Source organism: Botryllus schlosseri, chromosome 3, assembly GCF_051294905.1.
Source record: "Botryllus schlosseri isolate E-star chromosome 3, Bs_hap1, whole genome shotgun sequence".
In the NCBI taxonomy this organism is placed as follows: Eukaryota; Metazoa; Chordata; class Ascidiacea; order Stolidobranchia; family Styelidae; genus Botryllus; species Botryllus schlosseri.
The window spans coordinates 19,385,913-19,411,642 of record NC_137238.1 but is presented as its reverse complement, the minus strand read 5'-3'; the positions used below and the strand labels follow the sequence as shown (position 1 = coordinate 19,411,642).

General features: G+C 40.8%; 4 protein-coding genes across 9 annotated transcripts in view; all 4 read right to left on the bottom strand.

Moving 5' to 3' along the window:
- LOC145435986 (kelch-like protein 12) overlaps positions 1-7,896 on the bottom strand; it is a 65,115-nt gene extending 57,219 nt beyond the window's left edge. Inside the window, exons 1-3 of one of the 3 annotated variants that reach the window (XM_080313276.1) lie at positions 6,307-7,890; positions 4,681-4,797; positions 1,748-4,600 (exon numbers count right to left, since the gene is read on the bottom strand). In XM_080313276.1, the coding sequence (XP_080169402.1) occupies positions 4,426-4,600; positions 4,681-4,797; positions 6,307-7,136 (1,122 nt within the window). In that variant the 5' untranslated portion in view covers positions 7,137-7,890 and the 3' untranslated portion in view covers positions 1,748-4,425. Of the gene's footprint in view, positions 1-1,747; positions 4,601-4,680; positions 4,798-6,306 lie in introns of those variants that run through there. The other 2 variants (XM_080313279.1, XM_080313277.1) reach the window with 2 other exon arrangements.
- A 2,396-nt stretch (positions 7,897-10,292) lies between these two features.
- Positions 10,293-16,994, bottom strand: LOC145435989 (kelch-like protein 20). The gene is made up of 3 exons (XM_080313283.1): positions 16,648-16,994; positions 11,737-15,338; positions 10,293-11,152 (listed from the first exon to the last, which is right to left on the bottom strand). Exons 2-3 carry the CDS (start codon positions 12,426-12,428, stop codon positions 10,807-10,809), a joined length of 1,038 nt encoding a protein of 345 aa, XP_080169409.1. The 5' UTR covers positions 12,429-15,338; positions 16,648-16,994; the 3' UTR covers positions 10,293-10,806.
- A 761-nt stretch (positions 16,995-17,755) lies between these two features.
- Positions 17,756-25,084, bottom strand: LOC145435975 (uncharacterized). Of its 4 annotated transcripts, none has more exons than XM_080313258.1 (3): positions 21,976-25,084; positions 18,864-19,888; positions 17,756-18,818 (listed from the first exon to the last, which is right to left on the bottom strand). In XM_080313258.1, the coding sequence occupies exons 1-3, from the start codon at positions 22,803-22,805 to the stop codon at positions 18,397-18,399; spliced, it is 2,277 nt and encodes a 758-aa protein (XP_080169384.1). In that variant the 5' UTR covers positions 22,806-25,084; the 3' UTR covers positions 17,756-18,396. The 4 variants fall into 4 exon arrangements, with proteins under 4 accessions (XP_080169384.1, XP_080169385.1, XP_080169386.1 ...); XM_080313259.1 differs by having other exon boundaries at positions 17,756-19,307; positions 19,365-19,888; XM_080313260.1 differs by having other exon boundaries at positions 17,756-19,184; positions 19,365-19,888.
- Positions 24,987-25,724, bottom strand: LOC145435993 (large ribosomal subunit protein mL43-like). Its single transcript, XM_080313291.1, has 2 exons — positions 25,039-25,724; positions 24,987-25,004 (listed from the first exon to the last, which is right to left on the bottom strand). The coding sequence occupies exon 1, from the start codon at positions 25,722-25,724 to the stop codon at positions 25,080-25,082; it is 645 nt and encodes a 214-aa protein (XP_080169417.1). The 3' UTR covers positions 24,987-25,004; positions 25,039-25,079.
- Between the last annotated feature and the right edge of the window lie 6 nt (positions 25,725-25,730).

Here is a 25,730-nt window from a genome sequence, read left to right as displayed (position 1 = left end):
ACCATCATTTTTCAGATCCCAACACATGGACCTTTTATGTCCAACTTTACCACAATGATCACATGTACCAGTAAATTTGGGCTTACCGTACTTTCCTTTCGCCTGATAGGCTTGAACACTTTGAGGCGGAGAAACCGAAATCACGGTTTGCACTCTCACCAGCAAATCTTCCAACGAATAATCCGGTTTACTTTGCATTTCGTTCACAAGATACGAACGCGTCACATCAAAACTGGACGGCAAATGCTTTATCACTTCGAAAACCTGGTCACTACCACTAACGGCATGACCCATACAAGCCATTCTTTGAAACAGCAATTGACATTCTTGAATCTTTTCAATAATATTCGTATCCGTAAAAGTCGGCATCATTTCAATCTGCCGTTTCAGTGATAGAAACATCATCGAATTCTTCGGCTCAAACTTCTTCTCTAGATCCTCCCATATTTTCTTCGGATCACTATGATGTTCTTCCGGTACAGCCGGCAACACAGAGCCATCAAGATTACGCAGTAATATTCCGGCGGCTTTAGTCTTCTTAGACCTGGATGCATTCTCTACATCTCCTTCTGCAACGTATTCCCATAAATCGTTGGCCATTAATTCACCTCTAACTTGTATCTTCCACGTAGGCCAATTACTCATCCTACCGCACTTCAACTTATCCATATTATTAGCAGATGACATCGTTGCTGTTGAGCAGATTAGCAAGGGCGCATAACCTTTGATGAAAAACTAGGAACCTTCTCCGATCTACCTGCGGCTTGAGATTCTTATTCAAACACCAGTCCAACACACAGCAGAGTATTTTACAGCGTACCTGTTCAAACAGCGAGCGACGTCTCGAACTTTCTTGAAACTTGTCCACGAGGTAAGCACACTGGCCCGATATTATACGCGGCATTGTGACGACACAACACAATCAATATTCCTAAACACTTCTAACACTAGTACAGCGAACATTATTTACAACAGTCTAACAATGTCTCAAGCATTATAAAATTATCATTTTCAACAAAAACACCCACCCAAGTGTAGGGTCTTGGGGCGAAGCCCCAGGAAGTTTGGCTTATAGCCCTGCGGGGGCCCCAAGATCAACGTTTTTGGGGGTGGGCGGACGAAGTGCCTTTTCGGCCCGGATTTACGGATGGCCGGTATAGCTGCTGTAATGTGTTTTCTTGCGGCACGCACTGTATTCGCTGTTGCCGGAGCAGCCTGCGTCTGGTGGCAGTGGGTAATGAGCAAGGTAGCACGACAAGGTGCTTGGTTCGACTCCGATACGCTTCTTCTCTTGATATTGTCGGTCGGTATTGAGTTGACGTGGCCGTTTAAACCCACGGCCTTTGGCGCGAAAGACTGTAAACGACTCTCAGCGGTAGCACGTTTATCTGGACAAGGCAATTTTACCTCGATTTGGCAGACTCACTACGATAAAATCACATGGATGCCATGATGAATATTATCATATACGATCAAAACTCTCCAAATGTCACTCTCTAGCATCATATAATTGCCAAAAACGGTTGCATACTTTACATTTTGGCTTCATTTCAATTTTGACAGTTCACCGGTCCGCCAGAAAAATTTTACCGGTCCGCGAGGCGAAAAAGGTTGAGAACCACTGGCCTACAGTATGACTGTCTTAGATTTGAATATGAAATCTCCCTGGTCCGCGATCTTGTCGCATTTCTTATAATTCCAATCGCTTGTCCTTTGACACCCGCCACCCAAGACATCACTTCAGTCATAACCAATATCGAAGTTGTATTGATGCAGAAGTCGCCACACATTAACGAATTTTAGCAACAACAAACGTAACATGGAAAGAAATGAAAGTAAGCAGGTGAGGCAATCAGATGCGAATACGGCTTGGTAGCTCCAAGTAACATACCCACTCGACTACCATGAGCTGGTGATAGTAACATAGTCATTGAGGCTACCCAAGCAGATGACCAACAATACTTCACATGACTCGCGTAAAAAATAGCGTGCCATTCACAATAGCGATGTATTTAGCATGACCAGCACAGTGTCATAACGGCAAGGTCTTAACATTAGCGGATCTTTCCAAAATCGAAATAACCCGAACTTCATACCTATTAAGCTGACGCGACCTTATCTCTAACCCACGGCATACACCAACGATAATTTACATGTCTCGCTATATGACACAGGCCACCTTGAATACCTCGCTGTTACGATACTCTCCTGGATGCCACTTCAGGCAGTGTGTTAAAATCAGTATTTTCAAGTAGAGTCAGGCAAGTGATCTGAGGCAGTTTAGGGTGGCCGGTGAAGTCACAAAATATAAAGCTTCAAGCATATTTTCCGCGATAGAGACACCAGGCCAATTTCGAAATAAAAATTATATCAATCGGTACGTAACTGGTCTTCGTCTTGACAAAATTCGAAAAGTTGAAAGTTATTTTGACTTCTACGTGTGTACATGTGGAAGTATAGAGAGAATAAAGAGAAGTATAAAGAGCGAAGTTCGCTTGAGTAACAAGTGGTCAAGCGCGCTATGTGTCAGTGTGTACTAGGGATGGTGTGAACGTGGGGTTCACATTCGCGTTCTGTGTGTGAGCCTCAGATATTTAGAGGTTCACGTTCACAAACGAACCTTAGTAGGTTCTGCACTGTGAACCTTTTTCAGATATTACAATTTTCACTTCATTATAACATCTTTGGTTGATATTTATTGCATTTCAACTGCGGGCCACTATATGCATGGCGCTGACAGCATAAAAAATCAACACTAAACGAGCATGCACCTTGACAATCTCAGAAATGTTACTTGCTTTGTTACAAAAGTTTGCTCGAATATTTCGTGACGCTCTGCTGTGAGCTTGACCCGCAATCACACAACGCCAAGACCGAAATACACTACATGTAGGTATAGTCAGCGAATGATGCTTATTCAACCCATCAATGAAATTGATATCGTTGTCTGATGTACAAAATCTAGCAGGCGTACTGCGTCGATCTTGATTTCATATGTTTATAGTATCATAAAAACGAAATCCATGCGATTGGGGTGTTGGCTATTGATGTATAACTTGTCAATGGGGTAAAATCGATAGCAAGTATAGGAACCCTTTTTACACTCTGCTCGATATCAACGTATCAATACTCGTACCCCGAATACATTGTCCGGTTTGGCCTGGTCCGTTAAAGCGTAAGCTTATATTCCCTTGCAAGTCCTCGTCGAAATTGTTGGCAAAGGGACGGAAGATATTGATTTTATGGGATTATTATAAATTTTATTGCCCCAGATGATACATTTGGCGACGTTAAAAACGTCAATATGTACTTCAGCATTGTGGCATTATGTGGACGGAGTCGTCCTTAGGTATCGTGTGCATTATAGGCTATCACTTTACTGAAATGTAGGGTTGGAATTACGAATATGACGTCACGTGACGTCATGAGGTTCACGTTCGTGTTCACACAGAACCTTTCAAAAAGGTTCGCGTTCACACGAACCTGAACCTTTCAGAGGTTCACACCATCCCTAGTGTGTACAATGCTGACGATTGCATGATCGGGGAGAAGGTGCAATCTCATTTTACACCGACTTGAAAAAGAAGAGACCGAGAAATGGCAGCAGAGAAACCTGACGTAGGCTGCTTATCAAGCATACTAAGTAAATTCAAAAAGAACGATTACATTCACTGGTGCACTTTACTAAGCAATCTGTACGAAGTCCTACATGAACCGCAGAGGTGGTAGTCGGCATTTCTACTCATTCTACAGGTAGAAGCAGAAAATTTGAGATATAAAAATTACCCAAGTATAGGCTTAAAAAGTAGATCTGGCCGTGCATTTCATCGTGAATAGGTTACTTTTGAAATGACATGATGTCCAAGTAGCCTGCGTCAATGCACAAGTAGAAGTAACAGTGTCAACTTCAACTAAATTACAAGTAGAAATGACCACTTCCAAATCATGTCAAAACTACTCCAAGTGGAAATATAAAATGAAGGTAAGACAGGTACCCAGTAAGGAGTTTTAAAAATTAGATTTCACTGCCACATATTTTATTTCGATTCGACTTGAGGTGGTTATTTTTGGAAAATGACGAATAGGACGTATCCAAATAGCTGTAATTGCCAAAGTTCGCCGAGTTGTTATGACAATTTTACTCATAATAGTGGTGCGAGCAAGTCCCCAAACTAAATTCTACTTCACAAATCAAAATTGTAGAGCAAGCAGTTTTTCTCAACCATCTGGCAAGTAGAAGTGGAAGCATAGTCTCATAACATAACCATTTAGGTTATGCATGTAAGTAAACCGTATTTGAGTACTTCAAGAAAGTAAAAGCACTTCATTTGTGGCCATGACCACATCGGTGTGTCGAGATGCTGGCAATTTCAAATAGGGGCAATCTATCACGGCAGTTCCATCCAGAATATTGAAGCAGGCGACTCATGAGCCTTTGGCCATTTTGCTGTATGGCACGCGTCGAGTACGTGCACGAAGTGACCTCACTGGTTGAGTATTTTCAGGCGCCTTTCTGTTTGTTGGCACATCTCGTGGGTGCGTGGGTTGTGGTGTCGCGGCATGTTCTTGTTTTACTGCTGACTCGACTTGGAGTTGAGGCCTGTTGAATGAATATTAATTAGAATATTTAATATCTACGGAACAATTGTTCAGAACATTTTTATCGCCCCAGACACTGACCTCACTGATTGAGGATTTTCAGGCGCCCTTCTGTTTGTTGGCACATCTCGTGGGTGCGTGGGTTGTGGTGTCGCGACATGTCTTTGTTTTACTGCTGACTCGATTTGGAGTTGAGGCCTGTTGAATAAATATGGATTAGAATATTTAATGTCTATGGAACAATTGGTTAGAACATTTTTATCGCCCCAGACATATCTCAGAAGACCGACTGCAATAATTTCTAAAAATAGGCCCACGCATAGATTTCCCATACTAGCGTACGCGAAATATGGCGATTGACGGTTACAATCAGGGTCGTGACAGTTCCCCGCAAAATGTCAGCTCAGGGCCACCATATTGTAGTCAGCACATCGAACTGAAGAATAGTTGTGCAAAAGTTCATAACGCAAAGCATGAAAAAAATTGATTCTGTCAAAATCCTCAATATTAGATCTTTGATTTAGTTAGTGTTACCATAAGTCAGGGGTCGCGGGCCACCATTCAAATTTCGTAGAGTCCGCGGGCCTCATGGATTTAATATTGAGATAAAATAGGCCACACAGTGTAACAACCATGATTTCAAAACTCTACACCAGTACAACGTTGTGCTCACTGACACGGGCGACGGGCATAGTTACCACAAAAAAAAAATTGTAAAAGAAATACAAATAAAAGAAAAATATCATGATCGTCACTTTCATTCTATTTGAACTATGAGCTGCGCAGAATACCTGACAAAACTTGGGGTTAGTTAGACATGGCACTTGCCGGAAAACTATCTCTTCGTAAAGATCGTCTCCGTCTTGGCAGTGTCTGGGCCATTGTAAATCAAGCCGATATACACAATGCCCATTCATATCAGCTACTTCTTCCTCCATGGAATGCTATCACCGAAGCCGTGTCAGCCAGTGAGGAATATTGATGTCGGACATAGAATAGCTAATTTTCAGCAACAATATTATTAAACTGAAATAGTTTGGCACATGACATCAATCAAACATTGTGACGTATCATATAATTTGACAGTGAATTCATGCAACCCCGCAACTTATTCTGGCACCGCCAACGGGTGCGTAGACTCAGGATGCGAAGAACTGCTATAACGGCTTCACTTGTAACTCTAGGACTAGGTCTTGAAAGTATCTGGCCACAAATATCTGTGGCAAGCCAATTGAATAGCTGCTTTGTTTTAAAAATCCGATATCTTATAAGAGGCCGATAATGGAATGTTGAGGCAATAAAATAATCGACAATAACCTCGGGACTTGCATTCAAGAGCTTAGGCTACTTATCAGTCAACTCAGTGTAAAACACGCTACTACGTGTCAATTACATTGTTTCGATACTGATTCCTTGTAATGGGGGTTTACACTCGCAGAACTTCTTCATTCATTACAACTTGAATCCTAAACGGTCCTAGCAGTTCCCCTGTATGGAATCAGTGTCCTGTGCTCACACCATATTTTATTTTATTTTTTATTAAATTACTTTATCTTGGAAAACCATCGTTGCTCACCTGATCAGGCAAAACGGCCAACGATTCCAGTCAGGCAGTGCCTATGCTTTCGAAATGGCCATTATTAAGGGTTTAAACAAGAATAGCGCTGCTGTTGAAGGTCTTGGTTCTAAAAAATATTGTGTACATACCTATGAAAACAAGGTTCAACTCCCTGGTGACGATTTTTGGTGGTTTGGTTTATATGTTCCAAAGTTTCAATCAGACGATCGCTGACGAGCCTGTATAACTCAAAGTCGTTGGTGACAAGTGGATTAGATTGGAGAAGATCTCTCAAAAACGAAGTCGAAAATTCGCACTCCAAATACTGCTCCATTCTTTCAAGCACAAACTCTTTCTCAAGCGGGTTGCTATCAGCCCAGTTGAGTAGTACTGTAATTTCGTCCTCACTGTTAGCAAACCAGACGTTCCCAGCTAAAATATCGCAGAGTTCGGATATTGTGGTATTTCCGAATTCTGGCTGGTCGGCAATATCCATAATGTGGTTTTCGAAAAAGACCTGACAATGCCATATGAGTTTTCCAAGCCCGTACGTTACTGCAATATCTCTAGTCCAATAATAGTTTTCCGCATCCATCCTGTTATCCAGAATTACAGACACGGCGTCTAACAGTTCATCCAATTCCAACTTGTCACCGATGTGAAGAAGGTCCTTAATCTTTCGGTTAGGGATTTCTAAATCACCCGTATATATAAAGTTTAAGCATTTCTCCATGCACTCGGAATCGACATCGTGAAAAATGATTTTTCCATCTTCACTTATATGATTAATGTTGTGCGCGAATATATCTTCAAAAAACTTGGTGCTCGCCGACAATACGCTTTTATGAGCGTGATACACATCATCTTCGACTTTAATTATGAAATCACACTGAATGCGCTCTTCCCGCATACGTTGCAATTCTGACAGCATCTTATTCGCATATCCTTTCACATTGACACGTACAGCGTCCTCCATCATTTAATTGTGGTTGATAATGATATCTTTGATGATTCCAAAACAATCTGAAAAACTGCACATATTTACGAACTTAAGACTTGTAATTGCAAACAATTGGAAATGACAAAGATACTGTAAATCCGTCTATGCTAGTGGCTCTTAAGCAGGGCCTCACAGCCATTTTGAAAAATTCTGAAGTTGGTGAAATGTAGTTTTGTTCCTCCAAGAAAATGTAACCATATAACAAACAGATTCTACTTCAAGGATTTTGGCTGACCCTCACTATAGTAAAGACGGTGAGTAAATTACAAATATTGAACGAATATAGTTGATGATAATGCCACACGGTAACCCACGGTCAGGAGCAATGGAAAGATATGTGAGTGTCAGTTGAGTAGATATTTTATCGTCAAAAAAGTTTCACCAAAAACAGGAAAAATTACTTCCATATGGCCTATGTAAAACAGTGGCTATTAACTAGGAGAGTCTAATGCCTGTTATCTATCACATTAAAGATACTTTGATATTTTTTTCGACCACACCGATTTCATTGCACTTTGGGACAATGTTGTGGGATGGTCAGGACTTGGGAAATACGACATTTCCAGTACCGGTAGTAGCTTTGTACTATGTTTCATATGCTGCGATACGGCCAATTAAGGTTTCAATGCTTGCAGTGGAAATGGTACCGAAACTATAATTCTCGTCGATAAATAACTTTCAGTGGCGAGAAGCGTATAATTTTAGTACTCGAGAAAATCGTCCCTTATACTACTCGACTCGAATCATTATGCCCAGCCCTAGTCATAAGCATAATATGCAGATTAAATAGAAGCAATCTGAAACAACTTGGTTCAGGCTTCCCCACTCAAATATTCTTGATACTGAAAGCGTCATGAAATAGTAACTATAAAACAGTGCACATACTTTTTCACTGAATACCTCTCTCCACATTGCATATTATAAAATGAGTCATCATAGAGAGATAGACAAGATTTTAGTGTAAGATTTCCAAATCAAAAAATTGCACTCTTTAAAGAATCAAGAGATACGAAATAATAATGATCAAACTGTACAAGTACATTGCACATGAACATCTAGTATCAAAATACTCGCTACCATAAACTGCATTTCCAAGACATGATTGAAAAATGCCACTCCCATGGTCAAATGTGTCGGCACAAAACCTTGACGCATGTCCATTAGGGCTCTTCAAAAATGACTTTTTTCTCGGAAGCGGAAGCGGAGTTATTGCCGTCGAAAAATTTTGATCTGAATAAAATAGTATTTACGGTGAGCACAACTATAACAAATAAACAATGAATCGGTCACCGTAAATACTATTTTATTCAAATCCAAATTTTTCGACGGCAATAACTCCGCTTCCACTGGTTGGAATTGAACCAACTTTGGTAATCATCGTTTCTATAGACAGCCTAACACTTTCATGGGGTGAACAGAAAATTTTCAAATTTTTTATTATTTATTTTTACATAATAAATAGAAAATGTCTTCTCCTGTAGCAAAGCGGTTACCAGCTGGAATTGAACCAAATTTTGTGTGTAGGCTTAAATTAGGTAACCTAACAATTTTATCAAGTAGCCAGTACGATTTGAGAAAAAAAGTCATTTTTGTAGAGCCCTAATGTCCATATGCGCAGTGGCGTAGCAGCCACTTGGCGGTTCTGGCTCTGCGCCAGGGGCGGCAGACTCCAAGGGGGCGGCAAAATGAGGCTGCACAGTATACTGTACACAGCCGGCTAAAAGCAGCGTAATTGGTAGTCCTATAGCTGGCACCCCGTGAGCTGAAATTTAATCAAACTGGTCTCAATCGAAGAGGTGGTCAAAGTAGTCATCGCTACTCAAGCAGAAGTAACGCCGGATTTCTACTCAAGTAGAAGTAGAAGTGGTGGTTCACAAGTAAGTAAGAAAGTAGGTATTCTATGCTTATTTTTGCCTACAAAACTGAAAACTGTCAAGTAGAAGTAGAAGTAGTGTAAAATCATAACTACTTAAAAGTAGTTTGAGTTGGCAAAATCTACTTCAAGTACTTCAAAAAGTAGAAGTACTTCGTTACTGACAACCTCTGCTCAATCGAAAGCTAGTTTCACGCTGATTCCGAATATGTTAACATTAACATGGCAATGGAACCGATCCAAAATAGCCGTCAAGGCCGATTGTTCCTAACAATCGGAGCGCCGCAACATAACACAATGACCAATTGACCATGATAATGGAAATTATATCGATCGATTATCCGGGGAAATGCCGATTTTCAAACCAGCACTTAAATTGTATTTCCGGAGTCAGGGCAACTATATATCTTTTGATTAAGATCAGTATTGTTAAATTTGAGCGCTCGGAGGGCCTGGCCAACTATAGGATGAACATGACCAATTATGCTGCTTTTAAGTGTCTCAGCCACTGAGCTATATAAACAGCAGTAGGCTTGTCTCGGTATTCAAGTGTGACAACTAAGTAGCCCATCTATCCGCAGGTTAGTGATCTATACTTTGAGTTACGATTTGGTAGAGCAGACCGAGATAGCTATGCTGACCAAAAACTTCGTCATAGGCCTATACAAAATACATGTAGGTTTAATTGTCCATAGGCGCTTAAATGACTAGCGTCGAATGTTCCTGTCTCGGCAATCTGAACCTCGCAAGACAGATACCATCCCACATGGAAAAATTATAAGCCAGTGAAAAAATAACAATTTGAAATCGTGTGATCTTATAGTTTAGTACGTTTGGGCGATTCTATATTTTTATATAGCAGACAGGAATTCGCGAAATAACGTTAGGCCTACGTAACGAAGTCATACCAACGGATCCACCCGCTACCTTTTCAAACACACCTCACTCAGCTCTACCGGTAAATCAGATTAAGTGAGCAGAGAGATGATAAAAATTGTTGGCAATATATATGCAATACCCCGTCAAATTGACCGGTTCAATCATGAATGATATAAATAGGCGAGTAAAGCTGACTCAGGAACGGACACACAATGTAGACGAAAAGTAAACAGCGAATAGCGTGAGGGGGGTCTGGGGGGTGGATGGGCAAGACCAACGTTTTGGGGGCCTGACGAAGTGCTGTTACGGCCCTGGGTCTACTTAGGGGGCGGCGTTTTATGCGAGAGCCAGGGGCGGCAGCGCATGCTGCTACGCCAGTGCATATGCATAGCAATTTTGGGATCAGCTGTACAAGTTTAATTAATAGTGGTAAAGAATACCACTGTAGCATCACCATAATTTAGTGAAAGTCACTGACCAATATTTTTTCTTTTATTAGTACCTGCAGCCTGCAGGAGAAGATGAGTGTTTGATTGATATACTATTCCAATCCGTCTCAATTCCTTCTTTTCAATGTACCACAATCTTGTGGTTATTCAATCAGTGAAAGTAACAATACTAATATGATATGGCCATGGAATATTTTCAATGTTCATCAAGCGTTGTGAAGCTAATTAAAGTAGCCTACATTTCAATCACAGAATACCACACTTGAAGTCAGTTTGGTCCATTTCTGAAAGCATTGCCTTGCCTTTATACAATCAATATCAGGGTGTACCTTGAATTGTCATGAATTCCCATCCACTGTATACCGTTATTGTTACACATCAGCCGGAAACAGGGCAAATTTGACATTTCCCCCGGCTTTGCAATTGACCTCAGATCAATGATCATTAATCAACGTCCGGCTGTGAACAAACTGACCATTTCATTATCAGGCACACCAGATGAACTTGGACTTTGTAAAGGTGCAGAAAGTAAAAATCGACTTCTGCGACGTCTGGCCATGTAACCGAGTGATGGGCCTTTACCATGTACACCTGATGAACTTTGCGCTTTGGAATGTGCACCGGTTACACTCTTCTCAGCATTTTGCACTTGATCACGTGCAATGTTTCTATGTATTTGGGATGCAACTGAAGCGATTTCGGGCCCCTGTTGTTTGTTGCTCACAGAGTCTTTACCTTGGCCCCCGGAAACAGAAGGCATATCGCCATCATTTACATTCCTTCCAGTATCCGTCCTATATTTCGAATAAAAAGAGTGGATTAGGCTGATATAATTCATGTATTGTAATTACGGGAGGTCAGGGCAGAAGCCATTGTCAGATTTAGTCGATTCATTGACGGCGATGAATGTTTAGGATGATCTTTTGAGCATTTGAGCAAGATAACTCACGGCCAAAAAATAATACCCAATTCGATATTTTACCTTTTACAAAACGGACGAGAAAGGTGTATCATTTTCAATTTATCACTCACGGCACACAGTTGGAGATCACCGTTTAGAAAGTTCCTGACTTCTAAGGAGATATTGACCATAGCAATCACTTTTAAAGCGTAATTTTCGGTCGTAGAAGTACGCTTTTGCATTCGACTTTCCAATGATTAAAAGATCAACTGCCACCACATAAATCGTTTGCGAGTGGGCAATCAACAACGCCGTATAACAAAAGATAGAAGGGGACCGAATCTCTTGTGAAAAAAGAGAGTTGACTTCGTTTTTTATCATAAAAATATACTTTTTTGCATTTTTATATCTTGTAGCTTACACAATTTTTCTATCAAATTTTCGGTCCGGTGTCCGTCAAAAGATTTGAGTACCTACCTATTCATAGCGATAGGTGTAGATTCGTGACTGACCGCTCCTTCGTTAGTTTTGATCATTTTTTCCAATGTCTCGACAATGCGATTATTGAAGAATTTGTATATCATCCAGTCATTGCTCACAACTGGATTGACTTTGACAAGATCAATCAAAAACGCAGACGAGACTGTTTCTAACTTAAATCTCTGAATTGATTCGAGTAAATCGCTGCTAGCTTTGGGGTTTTTCTCTCCCCATCGGAGTAATATGGTTAGTTTTTCTTCCTCTGAATATTTGCAATCGTCATCCTGCAGAAAATCGTCAAGTTTTGATAACGGCGTATTTTGAAATTCTGGCTGGTTTGCGATTTCCATGAGGTTCTCTTCATAAAAACGTTGGCATTCTGTTATGACATCTACCAGTTCGTACATATCTGCGATATTTGTCATCCAATAGTAATTTTCCGCATTTATCGATTCCATCAAAATACCAGCAACAGCTGTTTTTACTCCGTCCAATTGCAACATGATTCCGATGTGTAGGAGATCCTTAATCTTTCCGGCCGGGATTTCAAATTCACCAGAATAAATGAAATCGAGACAGTTTTTCACACATTCGGAATCCACATCTTTAAAAGTGATCTCCCCGTCCTGCCTCTCTTTAGTGTTGTGTTCGAACATGGCTCGAAAATATCCCGAGCCAGCTGACAGCATATTTTTGTGGGTGCGATACACATCATTTTAAACTTTTATTATGAAATCACAATGATCGCATCCTTGCCGCATTCGGCTCAATTCGGACAATATTTTTGTCGCATGCTCGGCCACCTTGACACGCACAGCCTGTGCCATCTTTTAAAATTATATGTAATAGGCTACAATAATGATAATTCCAAGTGACTCTGAAATGGACAACACATTTTCAAGTTTGTCGAACAGTCTTTTGTGATAAAGATATTGGAAATGTGAGGATAACTTGCCAGTTCAGCATTTGCACGATGCCGTTACATAGCCGAGCGTTGCCACAGGTCTAACAGTATGGCTGATGCCACTAAAAATTGGTATAATATTCAAATATTCATCTACAGAGTTAGTGAAGGACAGCTACATCCTGGTATAGTTGCCGACTCAGTAACCGTGATACACTGGCTATTTCATCCGCTCGTTTCATTCACAATTAACATACGATACATAATCATTGAAATTAGCAGGGTATCACAGGACCAAGACTGAGCATTGGCAGCTGAGTATGCATATTGCACATATATACCAAACAAGGCTACCAGAACTGAATTCTAGCAGTTCTAGAAATAGGATCACATTTCAAAGCACACCAACAGTTACACAAGAAGTTACAAAACATCAACAACAAAACAACATTCAAAATATCCAAGCATTATCCTAGTTACTAGAACTCCATTTCGAAAAGCATCCTTGAGAAAGTCCACCACAATTGTCAAGATTATCTCAGGACTTTCAGCAGTGAGTGAGCTGGAAAGCTATGCTCAAATTGTTCTACATGTCAACTGCTACAAAAAATTTCATAGGAGGCTAGTGCATTGAAAATTCAACATGTCATTTGAGCTAGGCAAAAGCGAGTATCTGAGTGATTCGATTCTGATTCGTGTATTAGGCTTCAAGTTGTATCACTCATTTGCGATGTCATAAGAGTAAGATAACTTGCAAAGTTCAAATTGCACATATTTGACACGATCACAGAGAAAATGATGCAAGTTATCCAACACAATAATATCAAATTGATAGTTTTCGACCATACACATTTCATTACAATTCTTGGCAATGCTGTGTTGATCACGGTTTCATCAAAACGTCATTTACACCAACGTGAGAAGCCTTGAAGTACATGTTTTAGACGCTGTGATACGATCAATCAACGTCTGATAGCTCACCCGGTAGGCAAAAAATGTCGAAACTATAATTCTTGTTGATATTAGTCTCGGTGGAAAGGGGTTTCTAATTTTCAGAGGTGGTGAAAGTAGTCAAGTTAGAAGTAGTCCCACGTCCCACCAACTTGAGTAGATAGTGCAAGTAGGCAAAACCTACTCGAGTAATCCAAAAAAGCAGAGTAGTTTCGTTGGTGAACTACTATTTCAGTTCTCAAAAATATCGTGTTTGCTTAAGCCAGGGACGGGCAAACTACGGCCCGCAGGGCGCATGCGACCCACAACACCGATCTATGCGGCCCACGAGAGTCTAAAGTAACTTATTAAAAATATTGATAAAATGCGTACTAAAAATCGAAATAATGCAGCGGCTTGATTAAACTTTTTCTTCGTATATTTCACCATGATAATTCTAAGGCAGTGGTTCTCAAACTGGGGGCCGATCCCCCCCCCCTTGTGGGCGTGAAGCTGATCTCACACCCAGCTAATCATTATTTCTCTGTATTTAGTCTCGATTCCATGTTTAAAAATCTCTCACCCATAGTCATAACCTTCCATGTCATCAAACTATCCGATAGGTTGGCTAGCATCCTGGTTACCTTTTGTGAAATGACGATCTTTCACCATCATCAGGGGAGGGGGGGGGGGCATGTCTTAAAAAGTCTGGGAACCACAGTTCCAACGTAAATACTTTCAATGTTATTTTTTCATGTTTAATTTCTGGCTAGACAGCCCGCTCTCAAGGCCTACACTGTTTGAAAGGTTTCAACTGCTAAACATCACAGGAATCCTAAATGAGATAATTCGACATAATTCGGATCACGAGTGTGATTTCAGATTGGCCACTAAAGTTCGAATTATTTCGGTTGATAACTATTATCTCCATGTCCTCACCATATAATCAAATACCAATATTGCGTCTTGGTTTATAATCCCAATTTTATATAGTGCGGCCCGCGAATGGATTCAGATGTTGAGTGCGGCCCGCGAGCTCAAAAGTTTGCCCACCCCTGGCCTAAGCCAACGCGAATCATTGCAATTAACATTCGATTCGGATTAAAGCACTTGAAGCATCACAGTCATCCAGCAGAAACACAGTCAAACTTAGTAGCCTACTATGGCTTCAATATAGGACCCCACTGCCTTTTCTTCCATAGTAAGTCGCGACCTGTTTTCGAGTTTGCTCAAATCGCGTTGGTGGTAGTATGGTTTCCACGGCGATTCGAGAAAGTCCCAGGCGTCTTTCGAGGACACCGTGCATTTCAGATAGAATTTAACGGTGCAGTCTCTCTTATTTGTAAACGGTGTCCACTCTCATTGTATCAAGGGGAAGTCGGTATTTTTGATTTTGCGAAGCCGCATAATCTCCAGACTTGACCGATCTCGCAGCTGGACTATTTTCTCTTGTATTTCGTCCTCAGTTAGTTTGGATATTGACAAGATTTCCAAGCAACCATTTAAAACTTTGGCGCATATCTTCGATTAACATTCCGTTTCCGGGGCCACGTACACTATGACGTCTGGATCGTTTTTGGCAAAATCAAATCAACCATTTTGTTCAGCACGAAGTCTTGGGTTTGGTTGCTGTCCGGCGATTTCTGGCAGAATCTCAGCGTTATTCTTTGTAGCTGCTGGACATAGCGTCCTGTGCCGTTAAGCCTTTGGCACCCTACACTGTTGGCGCTCTGCGGACATTGCAAGTGTTCTTAGCTTTTACAATCTAAAATTGGTGAAAAATCAAAACTTACACAAAATTCATGCCGGCGACGTCATATTTGGTGATACGACTGTTGATATACAATATTCTTTTCAATCCTCTATTAGTTTCTGATAATTTCCCGAGATTAGTGCCCGCTGAAAATATTCGAGTGTATCTCAATATCAATATATTAATCAGTTGCACACTGAAGTTTTGTGCCGCCAGAGTCTCTACACAAAATTTGCACACAGCATATGCAATGATAGGCTTACTGGAGATGGTTTGGGTTTTAGAAAAAAAACTTGAAGCATTTGATTGGATTTGAAAGGAAATTGGGTAATAAATACATTCACAAAGTGGATTTGGATTCATCTACAATTGTCACATTACTTTGGCATAAGTATCAGTCACAATCATAGTGTGGCTTCCATTCACGATTGATTAGAACTGAATTTTGGATCTGATTCAGGCTAAGATAGGAAAGTCAGGTCATGCGAGATAGTTGACCAGAGTGAAGTCATGATCGTGTAATCCCAACACTGCTTCACAAATCAAAAGTTTAAAGAGGAAGAAGTTTTCCCAACCATCTGTCAAGTAGAAAGGGAAGAATAGCCTAAAAACAAAACCATTTAGGTGAGTGGTTCCCAACTGGAGGGGGGGGATTTTGCTTCAGAATTCTAACGGATTTACCAAATTTTTCATGTCCGAACTGTCAAGTAGTTATTTCCGAACGTAGGCCTATGTTCCTGTTGGCTGTTTTCTTGCTGGAAGTAAGTTCAAATGCTACTTCATATTCTTCTTTGCCTACAAATTTCTCCTTATTTTTAAACTAGTTCAGATGTGCTAAAGGTGCAGTTCGCGAGATAATTTTGTTAGGTCCACGACGGACTCTCAATCAAATTTTTACTGAGAAGCCAAAGTTGTGCCGAATCTATCACAGCGAGACCTCTAGTGAAAGTATTTATCTTATATTCAAGTCCACATTTTTCATATACAGACAAAACATTCCAACGTCATCTCTTCAAGTCAAAGAGCTCGCAAGTGAACATACTTTATTTTTAGTGAAGAGTTACCCAAAACAGAAAAAACATGCTAAACTTGGTATAATATTGCGAAAACGGAAAGTGACGAACTAATTTCTTGTGGTATATTTATCAGCCAGAGGGGGAAAGGGACCATGCCTCTAATTCTTTTGTAATTTTTGATAATGAGCAATTATTTTTGGGCAAATTCAGTTACCCTGATATATTTCTTTGGTAGCCTTGTGTTGTTTTATGGATCATACGACTTTACTATGTCATTTAAAGTTGTAGTATAATCGGGATTATACCTGTTGTTTCAACTTGGAAGTTTCAGCACATATTAAACTAATTCCGAGTTCAAGAAACTTCACTTCTCTCAGCCGACTTCGCGCCCCCATTCAGATGATTTTTCACGGCCCCCAGTTTGAGAACCACTGGTCTGAAGTTACAGTGAATATGTTCATGATCTCCTTGTTCTCGGGCACTTTCCTTGTACCGTATACGTTCTCCACCAAATCTTTCTCAAATGTTCTTTCAAGACGCAGTATGAACTGAGAAAGCTCTCATAAGCACATATTCCTTGAAGGGGCTCGGTAAATTCCATTCTCTACTTTAAATAGCACCTGTCAGAAAAGAAACTTGGTTCAGGCGTACCATGAATAGTTCTATATATCGCTGATGCTTACCCACACATGGATATCAGATATATTTTAGAGTAACGTTTCACAATGACAGAATGGCACTTTTGAAAGCAGTGGTTCCAGACCTAATATAAAAATAATTCAGATCGCTGCAACCAAAACAAATGTTCGTAGTACTACTGCAATAGGCCTATATATTGTCCAGTTTGGAATCTCTTCACATTTCCAATTACATTTATTGTTATTTTCTGCCTGAGGGGTTCCCGACGGTTTTTTTTTCACCGTGGCCACATTGAAGCTTTCAAAGCCTCAATGACCCCATATTATTCTCAAACCTTCGGAAACATTTATAAACAGGTCTGTACAATTATAGTAGAGTAGAACTAGAGACGATAAATCGAACAAATTGTCATTTTACACATTTTTTCATGTCCCCTGAAAAAGGCTCATGGCCCGTGGGTGGGAACCCCTGGTCTAGCGGCTAGATATCCCTGGAACCACTGCTTCCAAAGAATCATTAGCATCGAAAGATACACAAAATAACAACTATCAAAACGTTACACGAAACAATAACTTCAAATTGCTAATTTATTCACGAAAAGCTTTCGACTTGACTCTCATTAGTAGTGAACGTCGGCAGTACAATGAAATATATTGGAAATATAGGAATTTTCACCCGTGTGATGTCATGATACCAAATATGTTTAATAGGAGAGCAAGCCATAGTATTAACAACATTAGTAAAAAAAAAAAAAATACATGGTACATTACAAATAACCGTAACTACATAGCCACAATACCACAATGAATGTGATCTGATTAATAATATTAACAAATGAAATAGCAATGGAAATCTTCAATGTTCAAAAACTGATCTGAAGCAAATTAAAAGAAATTACAATCACAGAATCCCCTGCTTGAAGAGATTTTCGTCGATTTACGAAAGCACTGCTTCTTATTATTCAACATCAAGGCTTACCTTACCCTGTCCGAAATTTCCCAACAAGAACCATATACAAGTGCTCTCCAACCGGTGTGCACGGTGCACCGGTACGAAAGGGCAGACAAGGCAGTATGAGAAACACAACACTATAAAACAGTGGTTTATATACTGCGCGTGAAGCTGGCAGACTTAATCAGCTTCTGGCAAAGACCGTAACCGGCGGGCCTGGTGACCTGTTTTTATTCAGCATCTAACAGAGTGTTTGATCTACAGCAAATACTATAGAGAGTGTACCACTTCAAAAAAAGATTGAAGAGGAACTGCCGTACACAGCTATTGTAATGTGGTCGAGCTAAACATCAACTGGAAACTTGCTAAAATTTAACATTCAAATATGACCTTGGGAATGTCCGGCTATGAACAGTGAACACGCTCTCAGGGACTTTACCACGCGCACCAGATAAACTTCGACTTTAGGGTATGAAGCTGGAATCGCTTGCTTTGTCTCTACCATGTGCAGCAGATGAGCTTTGGGACAATGAAAAACTGGAATCACTTACTGTGTCTTTACCAGACGTACAAAATGAGCTCGGGAAGACAGGGCCGACGTCACTTGATTTGCCTTTACTAGGTACACCAGAGAAGCTGGAATCGCTTGCTGTGTCTGTACCAGGCGCACCAAATGAGCTATGGAAGACAAAGCGACCACTTGCTTTGCCTTTACTAAGTACACCGGATGAGCTTTTAGTTTTGGACGAAAAGGAGCTGGAATAACTTGCTGGGTCTTTACCAAGCGCACCAAATGATCTCGAGAAGTCAAAGCCGACACCACTTGCTTTGCCTTTATTAGGTACACCGGATGAGCTTTTACTTTTGGACAAAAAGGGACCTGTGTCTTTACCAGGCCCACCAAATAAGCTCGGAGAGACAGGGCCGGCACCACTTGCTTTGCCTTTACTAGGTACACAAGATGAGCTTTTACTTTTGGACGAAAAGGAGCTGGAATCACTTGATGTGTGTTTACCAGGCGCACCAAATGAGCTAGAAAAGACAGGGCCGACACTTCTTGGTTTACCATTACTAGGTACACCAGATGAGCTTTTACTTTGGGACAAAAAGGAGCTAGAATCCCTTGCTGCAACTTTACATCCACAAATTGAGCTTGGGAAGACAGGACCGACACCACTTTCTTTGCCTTTACTAGGTACAGCAGATGAGCTTTTACTTTTGGACGAAAAGGAGCTGGAATCACTTGATGCAACTTTACCAGGCGCACCAAATGAGCTAGAGAAGACAAGGCCGACACCACTTGGTTTACCATTACTAGGTACACCAGTTGAGCTTTTACTTTTGGACAAAAAGGAGCTGGAATCCCTTGCCGCGTCTTTACCAGGCACACGAAATGAGCTTGGGAAGACAGGACCGGCACTACTTGCTTCACCTGTACTAGGTACACCAGATGAGCTTTGAGGGAGGTACGAAAAGGGGTTGGAATCGCTTGAATTGTCTTTACTTGGTGCACCAAATGAGTTTGAGAAGACAAAGCCACCACTTGCTTTGTCCTTACTAGGTACATCAGATGAGCTTTGACGTGGGTACGAAAAGGGGTTGGAATCACTAGAATTGTCTTTACCTGGTGCACCAAATGAGCTTGAGAAGACAAAGCCACCACTTGCTTTGCCTTTACTAGGTAAACCAGATGAGCTTTGACCCAGGGACAATAAGAAGCTAGAATTACGTGCCGTGTCATTACCAAGTACACCAGATGAACTTGGAGCTTTGGAATCTTCACCGCTTATGCTCTTCCTACCATCTTGTATTTGATACCATGCAATGTTTCCCTGCTTTTGAAATGAAACTGAAGCGAATCCGAGTCGGTGTTGTGAGTTGCTTCCAGACTCGTTTCCCGGTTCCCTGAAAATGGAACGCTTATCCTCAACTTTCACATTCCTTCCAGTATCGCTCCTATATTTTGAGCAAAAGAATGGATTAGGTTGACATAATTCGGGTATCTTACTTACCGGAGGGCTGAGCAGAAGCGACTATCAGACTGATTTGATTCATTAACTGCAACTAGTGTTTGTGACCAGTTTTCAAGCACTATCCGTTGAAGCAGTGTAACATGCAACAATATGCAACAACTAATTCGATATTCTACCTTTTATACGACAACCAACAAAAGCATGCCTGTTGTAATTTTTCAATCACACAATATGAATACTACGCACAGTTTAGACTAGTGGATCTCAAACACGGGGGCGGGTGTGAAAGCATCTGAAGGGGGCGCGAAGCTGCCGTCACATAAAAATATTTTTCGTATTTCAGTGCGATTTACCACCAATTCATAGTTATTGCTCTGTGTACAGTCCGAATTTCATATTCGTGAATTCTGTCATCAACAGTCATAACCTTCCATACCATCAAACTATCCGTTGGAAGTGCTAGTATTCTGGTTACATTTTGTGAAATGACGATAAGGGGGCACAAAATTTTTCACTATCATGAAAGGGAGTGTGTCTAAAAAAGTTTGAGAACCTCGGACAGTATCCAGCTTTTTAGTGGATATCGACAGTACAAATCATTTCAATCGTGAAATTTTTGGTCTTATCGAACTCGCTTTGGAAATCGGAGAATTATAAAATCAACTACTTCCACCTAAATCGATTGTGAATCCAAGCACTCGACAGCATAACATAACATAACATAACATAACATGGTTGGGTTATATTTTTATCTGAACAAGTCACACACAATGTACAATGCGATAAGACACAATGCGATGTCATGAACAGATAGGAGGATGTAGAACGACACGCATCAGTAGCGATCCTTTACTCTAACATCCACCTCGGCCTAGAGTGCCCGATGTCACAGTTCTTTATCGATGTTGATCTGTTTTGAAGCCGCGGCCCTTTCTACTAGTTCTTTTCCATTCATTGTGAGTGCTTTCTTTCGTCGGGTCTTTTTCTGGGCTTTTTTGTCGCCGTAAGAACGGCAATGGCAGGGGAAGAGGAGCCCAGATAAACCTCCGTGCATGTAACATGTAGCATGTAACAAAGATGGCCGGACAATAATTCACTTGTAGAGAAAGTGAGTCAACTTCATTTTTAAATAACCAATTAACTGTAATATAACTTTTTGCCTTCTCATTTCTTGTAACTAACACAAGTTTTTCCATGAGATTTCCTCTAAGGTCCTATGGCAGGGGTGGGCAAACTACGGCCCGCGGGCCGCATGCGGCCCGCAACACCGTTTTGTGCGGCCCGCGAGAGTGAAAAGAAACTTGTTAAAAATATTGATAAAATGATTACTAAAAATCGAATTAATGCAACTTTTTATTAGTATATTTCAACATGATGATTCTAAGGCAGTTATTCTCAAACTGGGGGCTCGCCTCCCTCCCCCCAACATTGGGTCGTGAAAGCATCTGAAGGGGGCCGCGAAGCTGAGCTGGAATGAAATTGTTTTCGCGCTCCGCGCGATTTACATCTAATCTTCAGTAATTGCTTTGTATTCAGTATGAATTTCATATTCAAAAATCTCTCATCCACAGTCGTCATCTCTCATACCATCAAACTATCCGATTCTATCTCTGTATGCGTAAAATTAGGGTATTTATATTTTATCCACCCACAGTAGAAGCGTGTTTGTTGCTAACATGGTTATGATGCTGTCAGCATTATGTGTCCTGGAACTAAACCAAAAGTTGAATTAGTAAATCTATAAACAGTTCGCTGCTCATAGATTTAAATTTCAATCCTGTTCTAAGAATCGGGACAACCGACTTTCATCACTATAGTTTTGACACATTGGTTATTGAGGTCGACCAGATTATACAATCTCGCCACTGTTTCTGACGCGTCAAAGCAATGTTTGGTTTGTTTTAAATAAGCATATATATAAGAGCCATGTCCTTCATATATGATCAAATACCAATATTGCGTTTTGGTGCGGCCCGCGAATGGATTCAGATGTTGAATGCGGCCCGCGAGCTCAAAAGTTTGCCCACCCCTGTCCTATGGTATCCATTTAAAAGATTTTTTTGTGCTTACCTATTCATACCGATCGGTTTCAATTCTTGACTGATCGATCCTTCATTAATTTTGACCTTTTTTTCCAAACTCTCGATAAGGTGAACATTGAAGAACTTGTATATCGTCATGTCGGTGCTCACAACTGGGTCGGCTTTGAGAAGATTAATCAAAAACGTGGACGAGACTGTTTCCAACTTGAAACGCCGAAGTGATTCGAGCAAATTGCTGTTCGCTTTGGCGTTTTTCTCACCCCACCGGAGTAATATGGTCAGTTTTTCTTCTTCTGAATATTTGCAAATGTCAGCCAGCAGAAAGTCGTCAAGTTTGGATAGTGGCATATTTCCAAATTCGGGCTGGTTTGCGATTTCCATTAGGTTTTCTTCGAAAAAACGTTGGCATTTTGTCAAGACATCGACCAATGCATACATATCTGCGATATTTGTCGTCCAATAGTAATTTCCCACATTTATCGATTCTGCCAATATTTCAGCTGTGGCTGTTTTTAGTCCGTCCAATTGCAACATGATTCCTACATGTAGAAGGTCCTTCATCTTTCCGTTCGGGATTTCAAATTCCCCAGAATAAATGAAGTCTACACAGTTCTTCACACATTCGGAATCCACGTCTTTAAAAGTGATCACCCCGTCCCGACTCTCTTTAGTGTCATGCTCAAGCACGGCTCGGAAATACTCCGAGCCCGCGGACAAAACATTTTTGTGGGTGCGGTAAACATCATTTTCAACTTTTATTACAAAATCACAATGATTACAGCCTTGGCGCATCCGTTGCAATTCCGACAGTATTTTTGTCGCATGCTCGGATACATTGACACGCACAGCCTGTGCCATCTCAAGAAATTACACGTAATTAATAATGATAATTCCTGGTGATTCTGCAATGAACACACATTTTCAAGCTTGACAGAGTTGGTCATTCAAACAATCAGTCATGACAGGGATACTGCAAATGCGAAAATAGCTTGCGAGTACAACAGCTGCAGTCTGCTGTCACATCACGCAACATGTAGCTGGGTGGTAGTAGAAAATGACGATATGAAAGTAACGTGTTTCAAAAAGCAGATTTGGTAGAGACGTTCATACTCTTAGTAGCAGATCTAAGGTGGCTACTTTCGCAATTGCAGACTACATATTTGTGACTAACATAAAATGACCAACGCAACTACAAATTGGTAGTATTTCCAAAATTGTATTACGTGATATTGATACAGGGGCTTTTTCAACAGGTTGCTACAATTCCACTAACAAATATGATGGAATGATAATTCAAAACTATTCACTACTTTACATAGCATTAGCCACAAGGTGTCCCGGGACCAAGACTAAGCATGAAAAATGCTATCGGAAATTAATTCTGCAGTTCAATAGGATCTGTCTTATGGAATTAGGTAGAGGCATAAGCTGATTCTATCTTAATATTCACGCCAAATAAAAATGCAGTAAATTTTTCCAACATGACCACCTCTCTACATAACATACGCCTTAGAAATGAGTCATTGTGGGGATCAAATTACATTTCTCAGCACATGTGCAGTTACACAACCAGAAATTGCATTCTACTGGTGTCAGACGGGCTACCGGAATATCAACTATCACACAAACACGAAAAATATTCAAGCATCATAACAGTTACCGGTACTACCTTACTAGTATCAATCCCATGTCGAAAAACATGATTGAGATAAGGCAACCACAATGGTCAGATTATCCGCAGAACTAAAAGCAGCGTGGGTGAGGGATATGCAATATGTGATCGGATTTACCATGTTCAAAGTGGAATAAAGACAATTTTTCCTATTTTGAAGGTTCCAGTGTATACGAATACGAAATACCCTATTTACAATTTTTTTAAATTATTTCAATCTGCTTTGGAAAATCAATCCCTCAATTCAAAAATATAGGGCTTACCAACTGTTCTACATGTCATCCGACACTGTAAATTTTAATCCGAGGCTAGAGCACCAATAATTCGATATATCATTAGAGTAGGCCGATATCGAGTGGGAGTGATTCGATTCGGAATCGAGAATCAGGCATCGAGACGACTAATGGAGTATCAGTCATTTTGATGTCATAAGAGTAGGCCTATATATGATTATAAAAGCTCAAATGAGATCACAAACAAGACAATGCAAATTATCAACCACAGCAAAAATATTAAAACGTCATGGATGACGAGAAACAGTTTGAGAATATATAGCTCTGTCTGTTCAGCAAAGTCAGATTTATGAATATGTGGTTACGTCGTTCGCGGTCGTACAAGGTACAACCATCGAAAATCGTCACCAGAGCTCTCCGCTTGCGTTCATGGTTATGCAACATTGAGTTTTTTAACTAACCAGACAATCAATCAAACAAAGAATAGAATGATTAATCAGTGATACTTAACGAACGCAAGGTTAAGACACACATTCAAACGCATGTACAACAAGGACTAAGAAGTTTCAGGCACATATAACACCATAACGAAGTACGAAGATTTGGAGGACTTTCCTTGTACGCTTGAATTCAATGACTGTGTCTGTACTAGAGTTCTTACAAAGATATGAGTCTGACACAGTGTACATAACGTACATCGGGCTGCCATTAAAATTAGACTAACACAGAAAGCCATAGACATGATATAGTGGTGACTGTGCAATGAACCAAAAATATGTTTGTTGGAGTTTGAGGGGGTTAGGGTGCATTTATACCTGATTTGCTGCCCAGGGGGGATCCACTGCACTAACGTGAGTAGCTTTGTAGGCCTACTACATGTTTACGATGCTAAAAAATGAGTATGCAAGGTTTCAAACCTTACGCGGTAGGGAAACAGTGGCGAGACTATAATTCTCGTTAACATTACTCTTTGTGGAAAGGGGCCTATAATTTCCAGAAGCGGTTGACTGCGAAACAAGTAGATGTTAAAAGTAGTCTAAAATACTACCTATTCAAGTAGCGGCAAATCAGGCTCAAGTAAGCCTACTCCGAAAAAGTGGACGCACTTCCTTTCTGACCAACCCTGATAATTTCAGTCCTCAAAAATATCGTCTCACATTACTGTAACTCGCATAATAACTATTACCACTCGATTCAAACACTCGAATCAACCAAATACACTCAAACTTAGTACCACGGTTTTAAAATGGGGCCCCATTTCCCCAAAGGCAAATCTGCCTTTTCATCCACAGTAAGTCTTTGCCGGTTTTCGAGTTTGTTCAACTCGTGTTGGCGGTAGTACGGTTTCCACGGCGATTCGAGAAAGTCCCAGGCGTCTTTCGGAGACACCGCGCATTTCGGATAGTATTTAACGGTGTAGTCTCTCTTATTCGTAAACGGCGTCCACTCTCCTTGTATCGAGGGGAAGTCGGTGTGTATGGTTTTACGACGTCGCATAATCTCCAGACCTGACCGATCTCGCAGCTGGACTATTTTCTCTTGTATTTCGTCCTCGGTTAGTTTAGATAGAGGCACGATTTCCGAGCGGCCGTTCAAAAATTCAGCGCAAATCTTCGGTTCTGCTTCTGTTTCCGGAGTCACGTACACTACGACACCTGGATTATCTTTGGCAAAATCAACCATTTTGTTCTGCACAAAGTCGCGGGTTTGTTTGCTGTCCGGCGACTTCTGGCAGAATCTCAGCGTTATTCTTTGTAGCTGCTGGACATACCGTCCGGTTCCATTTTGTAACACAGAGCGTAAGAAACCGCTCGGTCGCGTACGCGACGTGAAGCCTTTGGCGCCCCACACTGTTGCGCGAACTGCGGACATTACAAG

What these genes read in the sequence shown, in the direction of transcription:
- LOC145435989 (XM_080313283.1), bottom strand. Translation starts at nt 12,428, where the DNA reads ATGCTGTCAGCTGGCTCGGGATATTTTCGAGCCATGTTCGAACACAAC. An exon ending in ACACCTATCGCTATGAATAG is followed by an intron (nt 11,153 to 11,736) that starts GTAGGTACTCAA and finishes TTCGAAATATAG; the next exon opens with GACGGATACTGGAAGGAATG.
- LOC145435975 (XM_080313257.1), bottom strand. Translation starts at nt 22,805, where the DNA reads ATGGCACAGGCTGTGCGTGTCAATGTATCCGAGCATGCGACAAAAATA. An exon ending in AAACCGATCGGTATGAATAG is followed by an intron (nt 19,889 to 21,975) that starts GTAAGCACAAAA and finishes CTCAAAATATAG; the next exon opens with GAGCGATACTGGAAGGAATG.
- LOC145435993 (XM_080313291.1), bottom strand. Translation starts at nt 25,724, where the DNA reads ATGTCCGCAGTTCGCGCAACAGTGTGGGGCGCCAAAGGCTTCACGTCG.